Source organism: Hyla sarda, chromosome 9 (genome assembly GCF_029499605.1).
Source record: "Hyla sarda isolate aHylSar1 chromosome 9, aHylSar1.hap1, whole genome shotgun sequence".
NCBI lineage: Eukaryota > Metazoa > Chordata > Amphibia > Anura > Hylidae > Hyla > Hyla sarda.
Window position 1 is genome coordinate 87,949,681 of NC_079197.1, and position 17,403 is coordinate 87,967,083.

At 42.1% G+C, this 17,403-nt stretch overlaps 1 protein-coding gene across 2 annotated transcripts in view; it reads right to left on the reverse strand.

The window, feature by feature from the left end:
- The window catches only part of ATP1B4 (ATPase Na+/K+ transporting family member beta 4), a 176,786-nt gene that overhangs the window by 14,693 nt on the left and 144,690 nt on the right, over positions 1-17,403 (reverse strand). For both annotated transcript variants that reach the window (XM_056538679.1, XM_056538680.1), the window contains exons 6-7: positions 10,773-10,969; positions 8,023-8,079 (exon numbers count right to left, since the gene is read on the reverse strand). In XM_056538679.1, coding sequence (XP_056394654.1) covers positions 8,023-8,079; positions 10,773-10,969 — 254 coding nt within the window. The remainder of the gene's footprint in view (positions 1-8,022; positions 8,080-10,772; positions 10,970-17,403) is intronic.

Sequence of the window (17,403 nt, forward strand, 5' to 3'; positions counted from 1 at the left end):
ATGCCGGCTGGCAGGAGGTGGATCCTCTGTGCCAGAGAGGGATTGGTGAGGGCCGCGCTAGTGGACCGGTTCTAAGCCACTACAGGTTTTCACCAGAGCCCGCCGCAAAGCGGGATGGTCTTGCTGCGGCGGTAGTGACCAGGTCGTATCCACTAGCAACGGCTCACCTCTCTGGCTGCTGAAGATACTGAAGAAAGGCGAGGTACAAGGGAGTAGGCAGTAGCAAGGTCGGACGTAGCAGAAGGTCGGGGGCAGGCGGCAAGGTTCGTAGTCAGGGGAGATAGCAAGGGTACTGGTACACAGGCTATTAAACACACAAGGAACGCTTTCACTGGCACTAAGGCAACAAGATCCGGCAAGGGAGTGCTAGGGAGGAGACTAGATATAGCCAGGGAACAGGTGGGAACCAATTAAGCTAATTGGGCCAGGCACCAATCATTGGTGCACTGGCCCTTTAAGTCTCAGGGAGCTGGCGCGCGCGCGCCCTAGAGAGCGGAGCCGCGCGCGCCAGCACATGACAGCAGGGGACGGGAACGGGTAAGTGACCTGGGATGCGATTCGCGAGCGGGCGCGTCCCGCTGTGCGAATCGCATCCCCAACGGCCAGGACAGAGCAGCGCTCCCGGTCAGCGGAACTGACCGGGGAGCTGCAGGGAAGGAGACGCCGTGAGCGCTCCGGGGAGGAGCGGGGACCCGGAGCGCTAGGCGTAACATCGCCGCGTGCGTAAATGTCCGAACTATAAAAATATATCATTAATTAAGCCGTACGGTCAATGGCGTATGCGCAAAAAAATTCCAAAGTCCAAAAAAGCGTATTTTGGTCACTTTTTATAACATTAAAAAATGAATAAAAAGTGATCAAAAAGTCCGATCAAAACAAAAATCATACCGATAAAAACTTCTGATCACGGCGCAAAAAATGAGTCCTCATACCGCCCTGTACGTGGAAAAATAAAAAAGTTATAGGGGTCAGAAGATGACATTTTTAAACGTATAAATTTTCCTGCATGTAGTTATGATTTTTTCCAGAAGTGCGACAAAATCAAACCTATATAAGTAGGGTATCATTTTAACCGTATGGACCTACAGAATAAAGATAAGGCGTAATTTTTACCGAAATATGCACTGCGTAGAAACGGAAGCCCCCAAAAGTTACAAAATGGCGTTTTTTTTTCGATTTTGTCGCACAATGATTTTTTTTTCCGTTTTGCCGTGCATTTTTGGGTAAAATGACTAATGTCACTGCAAAGTAGAATTGGCGACGCAAAAAATAAGCCATTATATGGATTTTTAGGTGGAAAATTGAAAGGGTTATGATTTTTAAAAGGTAAGGAGGAAAAAACGAAAGTGCAAAAACTGAAAAATCCTGAGTCCTTAAGGGATTAAGCAGGGGGACATGTCTGGCACTGCATTATTTGAGTCCCTTGCGGCGTAGTGTGTTAGTGATGTAGCCTTTGTTACTTTGCTCCCAGCTCTCTGCAGGTCATTCACTAGGTCCCCCCTGTGTGGTTCTGGGATTTTTGCTCCCCGTTCTTGTGAGATCTTGCGTGGAGCCCCAGATCGAGGGAGATTATCAGTGGTCTTGTATGTCTTCCATTTTCTAATAGTTGCTCCCACAGTTGATTACTTCACACCAAGCTGCTTGCCTATTGCAGATTCAGTCTTCCCAGCCTGGTGCAGGTCTACAATTTTGTTTCTGGTGTCCTTTGACAGCTCTTTGGTCTTGGTCATAGAGGAGTTTGGAGTGTGACTGTTTGAGGTTGTGGACAGGTGTCTTTTATACTGATAACAATTTCAAAGAGGTGCCATTATTACAGGTATCAAGTGGAGGACAGAGAAGACTCTTAAAGAAGAAGTTACAGGTCTATGAGAGCCAGAAATCTTGCTTGTTTGTAGGTGACCAAATACTTATTTTCCACCATAATTTGCAAATAAATTATTAAAAATCAGACAATGTAGTTTTATGGATTTTTTTTGCTCAGTATGTCTCTCATAGTTGAGGTATACCTATGATGAAAATTACAAGCCTCTCCCATCTTTTTAAGTGGGAGAACTTGCACCATTGGTGGCTGACTAAATACTTTTTCCCCCCACTGTAATTGGACCATACATACAATATGGTGAAAAGCTGTTCTAGGCAAAACCCTTCAAAAGAAAAGGCAGCAGGAACTCCCTCCATCTGGAGAAAAAAAGGTTTAGTCTCTAGGGGTGACAAGCCTTTTTTTTTACCATAAGAACTGTGAATCTGTGGAACAGTTTACCTCAAGAACTGGTCACAGCAGGAACAATTGAGGACTTCAAAACAGGCTTACACTAATACTTAGAATATAATATTATCTGGTTGCCGACGCAGGACGAGCCGGCTCATCCTAATCAGGGAGTACTTGACGCATTAGGGCGAGCCGGATCGTCCTGAAGCTAAACTGTCACAGCATGTAAACATGCTGTGACAGAGAAGTGACATCAGCTGTCATAGACAGCTGATCGTCACAGACATCAGCCATCATAGACAGCTGATCGTCACAGACATCAGCCGTAGGAACTCCCATGGCTGGCGCCGCCCTCCTATTGCTGTGATTGGTCAATCAATCCAGATTGACCAATCACAGCAAAGGCAGTTATAAAACTGCGTTTCACAACTCCAATCTCCTCAGTGCAGGGAGATCTGTGAGGAGGGCAGAGCTGTGTAAGTTCTGTGTGAAATAAAACATCACACAAGCCCACAAAGACCCCTATACCCATCCTAGTGCTTCTGTCTAGTAGACATCAAGTGTCTCGGACAGCTGATTGTCACCATGCAGTGATTTCTGAAAACTGTGAGCCTCCTTATGTTGCTAAACTACAACTCCCAGCATGCCCAGACAGATGTTGGCTGTCAGGGCATGCTGGGATTTGTAGTTTTGCAAAATCTGGAGGGCCACAGTTGGGAGATCACTGTGCAGTGGTCTCTAAACTGTTGCCCTCCAGATGTTGCAAAACTACAACTCCCAGCATGCACGAACAGCAAAGTGCTGTCTCAGCATGCTGGGAGTTATAGTTGCATGCCTCAAGCTGTGGCATAACGACAACTCACAGCATGCCCTTTGGCTATCAGAGCATGCTGGGAGTTGTAGTTTTACCACAGCTGAAGGCACGCTGGTGAGGAAACACAGAATTAGGTAACAGAACCTAACTCTGTGTTTCCTCACCAGTGTGCCTCTACCTGTGGCAAAATCACAACTCCCAGCTTGCACGGTCTGTCAATCCATGCTGAGAATTGTAGTTTTGCAACAGCTGGAGGTTTGTTCTCCCCCCCCCCCCCCATGTGAATGTATAGGGTACAGTTACACGGGTGGGGATTTACAGTAAGTTACCCGCTGCAAGTTTGAGTTGTGGCAAACTTTCCACTGCAGCTCAAACTCCCAGCAGGAAATTCGCTGTGAACCCCTGCCTGTGTGAATGTATCCTGAAAACACTACACCTACACAAAATAAAGAGTAAAACACTACATATACACATACCCCTACACAGCCTCTCCCCCCCCCCCCATAAAATTTAAAAACGTCTCATACGCCCTGTTTCCAAAAAGAAGCCTCCAGTTGTTGCACAACAACTCCCAGCATTGCCGGACAGCCATTGACTGTCCAGGCATGCTGGGAGTTTTGCAACAGATGGAGGCACCCTGTTTGGGAAACACTGCTGTAGGGTATTGTGGTGGTGGAGGCAATTTTAACGCTTGCATCTCAGTCTGCCCCTATGCAAATCTGTAATTTAGCCCTCAAATGCGCATGGAGCTCTCTTACTTTGGAGCACTGTCATATTTCAAGAAAACAGTTTAGGGCCACATTTGGGGTATTTCCGTACTCGGGAAAAATTGCGTTACAAATTTTGGTGGACTTTTTCTCCTTTTACCCCTTATGAAATGGAAAAGTTGCGGTCTACACCAGTTTGTTAGTGTAAAAAATTACATTTTTTAAACTAACATGCTGAAAGGGGTAAAAGGAAAAAAAAACACCCATGTGACCCCATTTTGGAAGCTACACCGGAACGTAACAAGGGGTATAATGAGCCTTAACACCTCACAGGTGTTTGACAAATTTTCATTAAAGTTGGACATAAAAATGAAATTAGATTTTTTTCACTAAAATACTGGTGTTACCCCAAATTTTTTATTTTCACAAGGGGTAATAGGAGAAAAAGCCCCCCAAAATTTGTAACCCCATTTCTTCTGAGTATATAAATACCCCATAAGTGGATGTAAAGTGCTCTGCTGGCGAACTACAGGATCAAAAGAGAATGTGCGCCATTGGGCTTTTGGAGAGAGAATTTGGCTGGAATTGAAGGCCATGTGTGTTTACAATGCCCTCATGGTGCCAAAACAGTGCCCCCCCACATGTGACCCCATTTTGGAAAGTACACCCCTCACAGAATGTAATAAGGGGTACAGTGAGCATTAACACCCCACATGTGTTTGAACAGTGGTCCATGAAAAGGAAAAATGTCATTTTTCATTTGCACAGCCTACTGTTCCAAAGATCTGTCAAATGCCAGTGGGGTGTAAGTGCTCACTGCACCCCTTATTACATTCCATAAGGGGTGTAGTTTCGGAAATAGGGTCACATGGGGGGAGGCGGAGGGGTCTACTGTTCTGACACAATGGGGGCTTTGTAAATGCACATGGCCCCTGACTTCTAATCCAACCAAATTCTCTCTCCATAAGCCCAATGGCGCTCCTTCTGTTCTGAGACTTGCAGTGCGCCAGCAGAGCACTTTACATTCACATATGGAGTATTTCCTTACTTGGGAGAAATTGGGCTTCAAATCCATTTTCTCCTATTACTCCATGTGAAAATGAAAAAATTGGAGTAGCACCATCATTTTAGTGTTAAAAATCAAATTTTTCATTTTCACGTCCAACTCCAACACAAACCTGTCAAACACCTGTGAGGTGTTAAGGCTCACTATACCCCTTGTTATGTTCCTTGAGAGTTGTAGTTTCCCAAATAGTGTGCCATGTGGTTTTTTTTTTTTTGTTTTTTTTTTGCTGTTCTGGCGCCATGGGGGCTTCCTAAATGCAACATGCCCCCCAAAAACCATTTCAGCAAAATTCGCCCTCCAAAATCCCACAGTTGCTCTTTCCCTCTTGACCCATGTTGTGAGCCCGCAGAGCACTTTACGTCAACATATGAGGTGTTTCCTAACTCGAAAGGAATTGGGCTACAAATTTTGTAAAAATTAAAAAAATTGGGCTACATGAACATGTTAGTGTAAAAAATGGAGATCTTGATTTTTCTCCTCCACACCTAAAGGGTTAACAAACTTTCTGAATGCCATTTTGAATACTTTGAGGGAGGCAGTTTCTATAATGGGATCATTTGTGGGGTATTTCTCACAGAATGGCCCCTCAAATCCACTTCAAACTTAACTGGTCGTTGAAAAATTCAGATTTTCCATTTTTCATGAACATTTTTAAAATTACTGCTATACTTTGAAGCCCTCTAATGTAACTTTATGATGCCAACATAAAGTAGACATATTGGGGGAGATTTATCAAAAGCTGTGTAAATGGACAGGTGACCAGTTGCCCATAGCAACCAATCAGAAGTCTTCTTTCAGTTTTAAAAGGTCTTTTTTTTACATGAGAGAAGCGATCTGATTGGTTGCTATGGGCAACTGGTCACCTTTCCCTTTACACAGGTTTTGATAAATCTCCCCCATTGTATTTGTGAATCAATATATAATTTATTTGGAATATCCATTTTCCTTACAAGCAGAAAGTTTCAAAGTTTGAAAAATGCTAACTTTTCAAAATTTTCATGACATTTTTTGGATTTTTCACCAAGAAAGGATGCAAGTAACGATGAAAATGTACCACTATGTTAAAGTAGAATATGTCACGAAAAAACCATCTCGGAATCAGAATGAGAGGTAAAAGAATCCCAGAGTTATTAATATATAAAGTGACAGTGGTCAGATTTGCAAAATAGAGCTGCGTCCTTAAGGGGTTAATGCATATATAGAAGTATAGAATTATTGTCTAAATATACCCCTTTTATTGATTCACCTATACCCCCCCTCTTTATCCAAATCTTCTCCCCTCAATTGGTTGAAGTTGATGGACGTGTCTTTTTTCATCTGTAATAACTATGTAACTTGACTGGATCACCTCATCCCCATCAAACTTTCCCCTTTCGTCCGACATCAGTGTCTGACCTCACAATTGCTTTTCTGGTTGAATTGTGCAAAAAGTCATTCAAAAGTGTGTAGAAAGTGGAAGCAGTTATAACTGTAACCGGGTGACAACTCTATATTAGCTTTAGCTTTGGCTTTTGAGTACATGAGGCCAAGTTATAATACTGTGTAATATGATTCTATTAGCTCTGTGCGCCGCTTTGTCTTGTTTTCACGCACAGGACCCACACCTGGGAGTGCTGTAGTGTAGGTCTTTTTATTTGACTGTTGTCTATGACCTTTTTCAGCATTCCATGCGGCCAGAGACAATGGCCCAGATTTATCAAACTGTGGGAGAATAAAAGTGGAAGGATTTTCCCACAGCAACCAATCATAGCTCAGCTTTCACTTTACCAGAGCTTGTTAGCTGAGCTATGATTGGTTATTGTTTCTGGCTGCACAGAATACTGGGAAAGGTCAGAGACAGTAAAATGAAAAGTCTTGCACTCTAACGCTTCTGGGTGTTGGTCCTGTACGTGAAGACAGAACAAAGCGACGCACAGAGGTAATAGAGACATATTACACAGTATTATAACTTGGCGTCATGGGCTCAAAGGCTTAAGAAAAAACATCCTGGAATACCCTTTTAATCTCGATGGATTTAAAATAGGATGATCTAAAAGCTCTTTTAGTTGTAACACGTAGGTGTACCAATAGCTTTGTCCATATAGTGCATATTAGCAGCAGTGCTTTCCAATTAGGTTTGCAGCAAAGTGAAATGACAAGTAACCAAAACAAACAGACTCATGAAAAAAGGTACCTGCCTATAAGAGGTTGCTATTTAAATGGAAAGGGATAAGTGACACAAACACATAGAGCTAATTTTGTTTAGCATTTCCTCTGTTCAGAGCCCCATGTTCATAATTTGTAATTATGACGTCTACTCGTTTCACACAATTGCTAAATGGGATCCTGATGCTTACATTGACCTGTTCCTGAAGTCTGCTTTAACTGCTTTTGCCTTGACCACATTGAGGCTTTCGAAATGTAATTCAGGGCTTGGGACAAGGTCATGATGACTTCAACTTGAAGGTCCATTGTGCTGTTAAAAAGTACCTGTCACCAAATGAACTTTTCTAAACTAACTCAGGCTATGTTCCCTAACTACTCCTAACATCCCTCCCACCCTTACATTTTTGTTCAGAGTTTAAAAAAGCTCTGTATCATACCTTTATGCTTCCTCACATAGAACAATCTCCTGAAGCCTGCTGGGGGACCACTTCTGCCTTCACATTGTTGCAGTGCTGTGATAAATAGAAGACCTCAGGCTCTTTGTAGCTTTCAGTGTGGCTCTTTGCAGCTTTCAGTGAGGCTCTGTGCAGCTTTTCCTGAGGCTCTGTGCAGCAGTCAATCAAGCTCAGTGCAGAGAAACAGTTCCTGAGTTTGGTCTCCTGCCAGGTCGGGAGGAGACCAAACTCACTGTATTAATTGGGTCAGGGAACAGAACAGAGCCACCTAGTGGCTGTTTTTTCTATTACATTTTAAACATATTTATGTTGATAATTTTAAAAGTGAATGGGAAAGTGTCAGCTAATTACACAAGAAACAATATATAAAAATTTTGGTGACAGGTACTCTTTAAGTATTTATTAGTACTTTGCATATAAGATATAATGCATTTAATATGTGTTATTTTTTCATTACTCCAAAAAGTGTTACTCCTTATCTTCTTTAATCAGTATCCACCATTTTAAAAGCAATCTTTAGGGCTGAAAAACCCCTTTATATCCCACTATTTTAATTCATGCATCCCCAATATTTATTGTGACGTGCTATAACAATCTGACATTAAAACTCAAAGCAGTTTACTTACGTAGGTTTCACAAGACACAGTTATTGGTGTTCCAGAGCCGGCTTTAAACCCAAGAATCTAGGAGGACAATAAACTTTATGAGATTCAAATAAAAATAAGCATTATTTGCCTCTTATTTCCGATCTTTGCAGTTATGGCATGTTAGAGGTAAGTAAACGGTTTTAGCATGAAACAGATTTATCTCAAAATTCACAAACTGGATTTCTAAGAAACCAAGCATGCTGAAAATGGCCAGTGTTTATGGATGATGACAAGGATTAAGGGTTACATATCTTTGGGGGTGCCCTGGTGCTTTTAATGTCTTCCAGTCTTCATGGATGACAACAAATCAAGATTCACTATAGGGAAGAGTGATAGTCTCACAGTGTAGAGTCAGAGTCACTATAAAGCACTCCAACCTGTAAACCCTGCACATTCCTGGGGTGAACATTGTGGATAGACCCTCATACAGTTAGTTACAGCTAGATAGTGTAGTGGATTGGTGTCAGTCAGTTTTCAATGTAGTGGAGCAGTGTGTTTATTGTGTGGTCAAGAGAAAAATAAATGAGAGTGTTCTGAGGGAGACTCTGTGTGACTTAGGCAGGCTCAGTGAGGCAGTCATTGCAGGAACATGCAGCCAATTATTTGCGGTGACTGACTGCATCTAAAGCACACAATATTCTTCAGTAAAAATGAATGGCTGATAGTGTGAGACTTCATCAGCAAGCATTGAGACAGTACTGCTGAAAAATACAACTCTTCCTGCTGTTAGCGCCATGCCGTGTTTTATTCCAAATTTAATGCCACCTAAAACGTTTACAGTGGTGTTAAACTTCAGCTTGTGTCTAAGGAAAATGTTAACTCTTTCTGCTGATAGCACATATTTTGCACCTAATTTAATGCAACCAAAATAGTATTGTTCTTCATCAAAGGGGTATTTGGGGCAAAAACATCTTGTCCCCTATCCAAAGGATAGGGGATAAGATGCCTGATCGGGGGGGGGGGGGGGGGGGGGCCGCCACTGGGACCCCTGCGTTCTCCCTGCAGCACCTGCATTTTATGCGGGGCTGCGTCTCCAGTTTTGTAAACATCCGGGTTTCTGGGACCGGAGATGTGACGTAACGCCATGCACCCTCCATTCATGCGGGTGCTGCGGGAAGATTGTGGGGGGTCCCAGTGACGGGCCCCCCCACAATCAGACATCTTAGGATAGGGGATAAGATGTTTTTGCCCAGAATACCCCTTCAAGCTAGCATTACTAAAGCTTTGTTAAATTGTCACTTGGAGACAGGTTAAAGTATAAGTCATATTTCTAATAGCAACATAATGTGGTGCTGCTAATTGTTAATGGGACAACACATTTTATTCTGTGTAATGCAAGCATTCAGATAGTGCTGTTATAGTTCAGTCTGTGTCTATGTATGCTTTAAAAAAAAAAGTAAAATAAAAATTTTCTTAGGGCCTATTTAATTAAAATGAAAACTATGTTGGAGCTGTGTTTTTTTTTCCTCCATAATTAAATCTCCTTATAATATTAGTTGCAAATAAACCTATCAATATGTTCTTGGATTGTGGAGAAAAAAAACTTAAAATTTACTTTGTGGATGCCTCTTCTAATTGCTCTCTGCAGAACCATATTTCCAGACTTTCCCCATAACATTTCATGCTATACTCGCTGCAGCTACTACTACCTATGGGGCCATTGCTACTTGCCCTACACAGCCACCCATCTCCATACAGTATTTCTGCTTCTGCCAGTATTTCAAATATCTCTCCACCTGCTGCTGCTAATACTAATACCATTCATGTAGCCATATTTCCAGCTTTATCCTGTAGTTCCAGGGCATTATTTTCCATACTGGACTGCAGCTGCAGCTACTGCTAGCCCTACACAGCCCATGCATTGTCCATAATGTTCTATACTACACTGCTGCTGCTTGAAACCCTACTCTGGCTGCACAATAGAAATGAACAAACCTACAGCTGCTCACAAAAAGGGATTTTTTTTGACAACTGTAAAAAGTCATATATACAGTATTTTCTTTAAAATAACACTTAACCTGTTGCTACTCCCCAAAAAGGGTATTTTTTTTGGACCACTTTGCTTCTTCCGATACCATCAGGCTGCTCCCAAAATGGAATAATTTTTGGGCATTTTTTATTTTAAAAAGCATAAAAATCCATTGGTATATGATGATGTTACTTTGACATTACTACTTCTGTCTTACACACTGAATGGCCAATTAAAGAATCAGACCTGAAATGAGTCTGAGATTCGCTTAAATGTAATATTTACATTTGTCAGATTTGTTGAAGAAATTAGAACAGAAACCTACCATGTTGTGCTGATGATCTTTACTCTCCCTAATGTTTATACTCCACATTCATGTTCTGCACACATATAATATTAAGTGTAAAGGAAAAAACTATGCTATCTTCTGAGCAATGCTTCACTGACTCTATCTGTCACTCTGACATGTGAAAAGTTTGACTTGGTCAGGGTCTCAGTGCTGAGACCCCGTCCAATCTCTAGATAGAGCCAGGAGAAGTATGTGACCCTATGCTCAATCTGTCTCATTACAGGAGACAGACTCTATTGTAAGTCTATTGAACCTGACTCCTGCTATGAGAAGGACTGAGCGCCGAGCCAGGAGTAAAGCGCGCTGTTGCAGACTTCTCCAAGTGATAGCTATCAGGGGGGGGTCTCAGCACTATGTGTGACATGTCAACAGTTTTTTTTAGAATTACATTAAACCTTTACTTAGATTTACCCGGTTCATTTTTAGTAAAATGCATGGTTTTCCATGAGAAAAGCCAAAACTTGGGTCCTCAATTCCAGAACAGTTCTTTAACATTGAGCGACGGAACTGGCAGGCTTTTCTTTCTTCATGTTCCTCTCCTTCTTGAAGGAAATATTCTCCTGGTGTGCATTCCACATTTGTAGCAATTTGTTTGTCATCATTATAGGCTATTAAAAAAGAATCATAAATGAAATCATGTTATTTTTAAGTCAAAACCTTCACACTAATAAATTTATTAGGCTAAGTTTCCACTTGTTTTTTTTTTCTGGCAATTTCTGGAAAACTGTCACTGCAGTCTTTGAGCCAAAGTCAGAAGTGGATCCATAAGGGAGGAGAAGTGTAAGTCCTTCCATTATATTTCCCATTCCTTTTGAATACACTTCTGGTTTTGGCTCAAAAACTGCAGTGGCAATTTTCCAAAAACTGACAGAAAAAAATCCAAGTGGAAACTTAGCCTTAAAGCGGTTGTCCAGCACTTAAAACATATAAAAAAAAAGAAAAGAAAGCATACTCACCTGTCTGATCTCCACCACTATTGTTTTGATGGTGCCCAGTTCTCGTCGCTACTTAAAGAAATGACTGCTTAACTTAGGTTATATATATATATATATATATATATATGCCCCAAATAAATGGTGCTCACTGTGCATGCGCATTCAGTGCCCCATTCATTCCCTATGTGGCTGCTAAATGTTGCTGAATGCTGAACTCTACTATGTAAGCCGGCTCATAAAGAAGAAAATGGAGTACCGGCCACGCATGTATGGTGCACGCAATTAATTCTGGGACAATTTGTTCCCTATTCTTAGGGAGCTTGTTGTCATAACAGCTAATCTTGAGATGGGAATACCCATTTAAGTGTACTATGGACCCTAAGATGCAACTGTATTTTGGTCAAATGAATTAAGCTTATTTAACACATATTCCTTAAACATTCTGCTCACATTGATGAGGTTTGTCTTTAGGCTGAATATTACAAAATGGAAAGTTTCAGGAGTCAATTAAGATCCTGAAATATAGAAATACACCTTAAATAACATATACTTGAGTATAAGCCGACCCGAACATAAACCGAGGCCTCTAATTTCACCCCAAAAACCTGGGAAAAACTTATTGACTCGTCATCATCCCCCCCTGTCATCATCTCGACCCCCCTGTCATCATTCCTACCCCCCGTCATCATCCCCCGTCATCATCCAGATCCCCCTCATCCCCCTGTCATCATCAAGACCCCCCTCATCCCCCTTCAGTCATCATACAGACCCCGCTCTCTTGTTGTCTACTCACCTCCCCAGTTGTAGCTCAGTCGGTCCTTCCCTGTTGCCTAGCAGCCGTCCACCATCGACCATCTACGCTGCAGGGACCGTCCAACTTCCAGTGGGGAGGGTGAGCTGGTCCATGCCGGCCATCTTGACGGGGAGGCCCTCTTCTCTGCTCCGGGCCGGCCCCGGACTAGTGACGCTTCATTGACACCATCATGCAGGGACGTCCGCACGCAGCAGACATTAATGTGCAGGGACACCCCTCGTTAATGCAACGTCACTAGTCCGGGACCGGCCCGGAGGGGAGAAGAGGGCCTCCCGGTCAAGATGGATGGCTCACCCTCCCCACTGGAAGTCTGACAGTCCCTGCAGCATAGATAGGTGACGATGGACGGCCTGGCCCATCCCCTCACCACCCACCCCCACCGGTATGCCTGAAGCGATTTTTTTTTTGTTCACTGGAGTATAAGCCGAGGGGGATGTTTTCAACAACTCTGCTTATACTCAAATATATACGGTAAGTCTCTTAGTGTTCCCCAATTTGATCTCATGGACAGTTTGGAACAGCAGGGATTGCTTTTTGTCTTCATGCATCTCTTCTGAAGGGATAAAATGGGGGAGATTTATCATTGCCTTCCTCTTTATTGGCTGTAATTTTGGGCAATTTTAAAACTGCAAAACTGACTGTGAAATGACATTGCAGTGGAAGATATTTACCTTGTGCCCCTTTTTAAAAAGGCGCAAAATAAGTGTGAAAACTTTAAAAAAAAAACGCTAATTCATACGATGTCTGCCTTGCTTTAGAAAAGTGGCATCCAACCGCAAATTCTGAGTTCAGTGCACCATTTTGATAAATTTGGAGAAAGTAAGCCAAAACCACAGCAAGAAAAAAACAAAGGCAGGAGGAATGACTGCACACAGCCACAAATGATAAATCTCCCCCAATATGTACATATAGGGGGAGATTTATCAAAAGCTGTCCAAAGGAAAAGTTGCTGAGCTGCCCATAGCAACCAATCAGATAGCTTCTTTCATTTTGTAGAGGCCTTGTTAAAAAGGAAAGAAGCGATTTGATTGGTTGCCTGGACAACTCAGCAACTTTTCCTCTGGACAGGTTTTGATAAATCTCCCCCCTAATTCCTCCAGGCATGCCCCTTTGACTGAACATGAAACGTATGTTGGGGCTAGTTCAGGCAGTTGCTAGTAAAATGGGTTAGCCAAGTGTTTTCAAGCTGTGTAGAAATGTGCTAAGTTAGTTCGTACGGGGATCGGCCCTGATCTCATTCATTTGAATGAGCTGACTGGAGTCAGATAGTGGGCTCACTTTTGCCCTGTATCCGGTTTTCTGGCCAGACTGAAAAGTGCAGCACACCACGATTTTCAGTCTGGCCAGAAAACCGGATATGGAGCACAAATGAGCTGACCGGAGTCACTATCTGACTCTGGTCGGCCCATTTAAATGAATGAGATGGGGGGCGGGTCCCCGTATGGACAAAACGTGGTGTGAATGCAGCCAAATGGATGACTGGGTGGTTACAGTGCAACAGTGGTTACAGTGGAATGAAAACCCAATGCAATACGGTACTACCCCCTGTGACTTTATGGTGATATACTGCATATAGCATGATATATGGTGAATACTCTAAGTTGAGATGCATAACCATTGTATTTGATAGCAAAGAGCAATTGCCCGACATTTAGTGGATTTTGTTTTCTATATATTCCTGCATTAAATGGTTGTAACCTATTTTTTATACAAATGAATAAAAAATATAGGTGAGTATCTGGTGAGTGTTAGATCTGTGTTGGTTGCACAGTACAATAGGATAAACACGAGGGGAATTTATCATTGTATATAGAACTATATTTATATATAACTAATATTTTTTGGTGTATTTTTAAACGCAAACATTTGCGCAAGAGATTTTTTGCGCTTTTTTTTTGTGTGCAAAATATGATAGAATTTTTCATGGCCATGTCTACAGTTAAGTTTACCATAGAGCACTTTCTACTGTAGAATCAAATTTATTATCTGCGTTTTTTTTACGCAAAAAAAATGCGCAAAAGCACTTTTCTTGCACAAATATACACCACCTCGGAGGACACGTAACAAAGTGTCTATTTTGAGATAGTAAGGACTGCTACTCCCATCATGGCAGGATCTGTCCATGATGGGAATTGTAGTCCAGGGGCTGAGGTGCAGATCGCAGCAGGTCATTATCCAGAGATCCGCTGCGATCCGCATTTATTAACTGTAAATGCCGGCGGTACATGCGGCTACACTGCGCTGCCCGCCGGCTCTTGTGTACACTGTCATAATTCAAAATCCCTGCTGCCAGGAGACGAAAGCTCTGATTGGTGAAAAGCTATTAACCAATCAGAGCTCCCGTCTCCCGGCGGGGATTATGAATTATAAGAACTGTATATAGTATATTATATAAATATAATCTTTCCAATAGTTATTAGCTTCTGAAGTTGAGTTGTTGTTTCTGTCTAACTGCTCTCTGATTACTCACGTCCCGGGAGTTGTGCAGTTCCTATGGGGATATTCTCCCATCATGCACAGCTCCTGGGACGTGACATCATCATTGAGCAGTTAGACAGAAAACTTCAGAAGCTAATAACTATTGGAAGGATTAAGATTTTTTAATAGAAGTAATTTACAAATCTTGTAAGGCAAAGGGATATGGATACCGCTCTCACCAGCTCCGGACACCTCTTGCACCTGTGCTGCGGACTGCCGGCACCGCCTCCGGCAACTCCTTATGCTAGAAAGAACTCCGTCCGGCACCAATGTATAAGGTAAAAAAGGCTTGTCTTTATTTATTCCACTGCAGGATACATACAGATAAAGATGTCTGACGCGTTTCGCCCTTTACAGGGCTTAATCGTAGACTAATACATCTCATAACAAACACGATTAAAATACTGAGCGGTCCGGTCACATGACCTACCGCATCATCACATTAAAATTACATGGAAAAACTGGATACCTGAATAATACATGGATCACACCCTATTAAGAAAAACCTGAGGTGGCTCTCTACGAGCTAATTCACACCATCCTATTTGGCCGTTACTCCTGTATGCGTTTTTTATCCTAAATTTATACCGATATGGCTGTAAGCCTAACTAATTTGATAATCCCAAATATTAAATACAATTAGTATAAATCAGAAGGGGACACCCCGGGGACGCGGCGACAGCGATGGAAGGCGACACCCAGGGCAGCGGTGACGAGTGGTGACAGTCCGGAGTGGCAGGGACAAGTGAGTATAACCTCCAATACTAGTGGTCTTCAACCTGCGGACCTCCAGATGTTGCAAAACTACAACTTCCAGCATGACCGGACAGCCGTTGGCTGTCCGGGCATGCTGGGTGTTGTAGTTTTGCAACATCTGGAGGTCCGCAGGTTGTAGACCACTGTCCTATACTATACATTGCACGGATCCCTGAACATACGATGGTTTCAACAAATGATGGTTCATTTGAAACGGATTACCATCGTATGTTGAGGGACCACTGTAATAGGTATATGTACTCCCTGACCAATAGCTTTAGAAACGTTCCTGTTAGTATTGGCTTGGGTGAGGTAAGATAAGATGTACACTATGGTCAGTTATGAAAAGGATTGGGACACCTATGAGTCAAATCTGCATATAATGAATATAAAAATGAAAGTGAAGACAACGTCTTAGTATATAGAGTAGGTAGGAAAGAGGAGTATAGTAGTATGCTACAAAATGTTCCTCTGATCGAGGAAAACTGATATCCGTTTTTTGTTGTTTTTTTTTTTTGCCACTACCAACATGTGTCTGTATTCCAGGTCCTGATGTCTGAAGGCAGATATAAACAAAAATGTCATAGTATGGTATTAACTCAGGAATGGATGGAAGAGCGTCACAGTGGGCCATTAGAAATATAATACTTACCTACCTATATAGATGTAGCTGTATTAACCTGTTAAGGACCAAGGGCGTAACTGTACGTCCAGGGTCCTTTCCCTTTCTATAAAAAATAGCGGGTCGGAACCGGCCTCTAACAATGGCTGGGACCTGTGGCAAAGTTGATCGTCTCGTCTAAAGTGAAAGTAAACTAATACCAGTTAGCTCAGGGGCTGTTCGGGACCACCGCAGTGAAATCGCGGTGTCCCGAACAGCTGTAGGACACGAGTAGGGTCCCCTTACCTGCCTCCTGGTGTCAAATGACCAGAGATCCAGGCATGAGCAGTCAAGCGGCAGAATCATCGATCAATGGTTTCCTATGAGAAACCATTGATCAATGTAAAAGATCAGTGTGTGCAGTGTAATAAGATTGCATAAGATTGCAAAAAAAAAAAGTGAAAAAAAAAAAGTTAATTAAGATCATTTAACCCCTTCCCTAATAATAGTTTGAATCACCCCCCTTTTCCCATTTAAAAAACCAGTGTAAATAAAAATAAACATATGTGGTATAGCCGTGTGCAGAAATGTCAGAATTATAAAAATATATTTGGCCTATGCACAAAAAGAATTGCATAGTCCAAAGTAGCGTGCTTTTGGTCACTTTTTAGATCATGAAAAAATGAATAAAGAGCGATCAAAAAGTCCAATCAATACAAAAATGGTACCGCTAAAAGCTACAGATCACTGAGCCCTAATACCGCCCCGTACGCGAATAAATTCAAAAGTTATAGGGGTCAGAAGATGATAATTTTTAAACGTATAAATTTTCCTGCATGTAGTTATGATTTTTTCCAGAAGTACAACAAAATCAAACCTATATAAGTAGGGTATCATTTTAATCATATGGACATACAGAATAAAGATAAGGTATCATTTATACCGAAAAATTTACTGAGTAGATACGGAAGCCCCCAAAAGTTACAAAATTGTGTTTTTTCTTTTGACAATTTTGACGCACATTTCGTCTTAGATTTTTGGGTAAAATGACTGATGTCACTGCAAAGTAGAATTGGTGGCGCAAAAAATAAGCCATCGTATGGATTTTTAGGTGCAAAATGGAAAGAGTTATGTTTTTTTAAAGGTAAGGAGGAAAAAATGAAAGTGCAAAAAAAGAAAAAACCCTGGTCCTTAAAGGGGTACTCCACCCCTAGACATCTTATCCCCTATCCTAAGGATAGGGGATAAGATGTCAGATCCTGGGGGTCCCCAGCAGCGGGACCCTGGTGATCTGACATCTTATCCCCTATCCTTTGGATAGGGGATAAGATGTCTACGGGGGGGGGGGGGGGGGGAGTATCCCTTTAAGGGGTTAAACATCTCCAGTCTCTAGATGCCAACAAGGATAAGGTAGCCTACTGGAGAGTCTGCCTATGCAAGAAGGAAAACCCCATTATA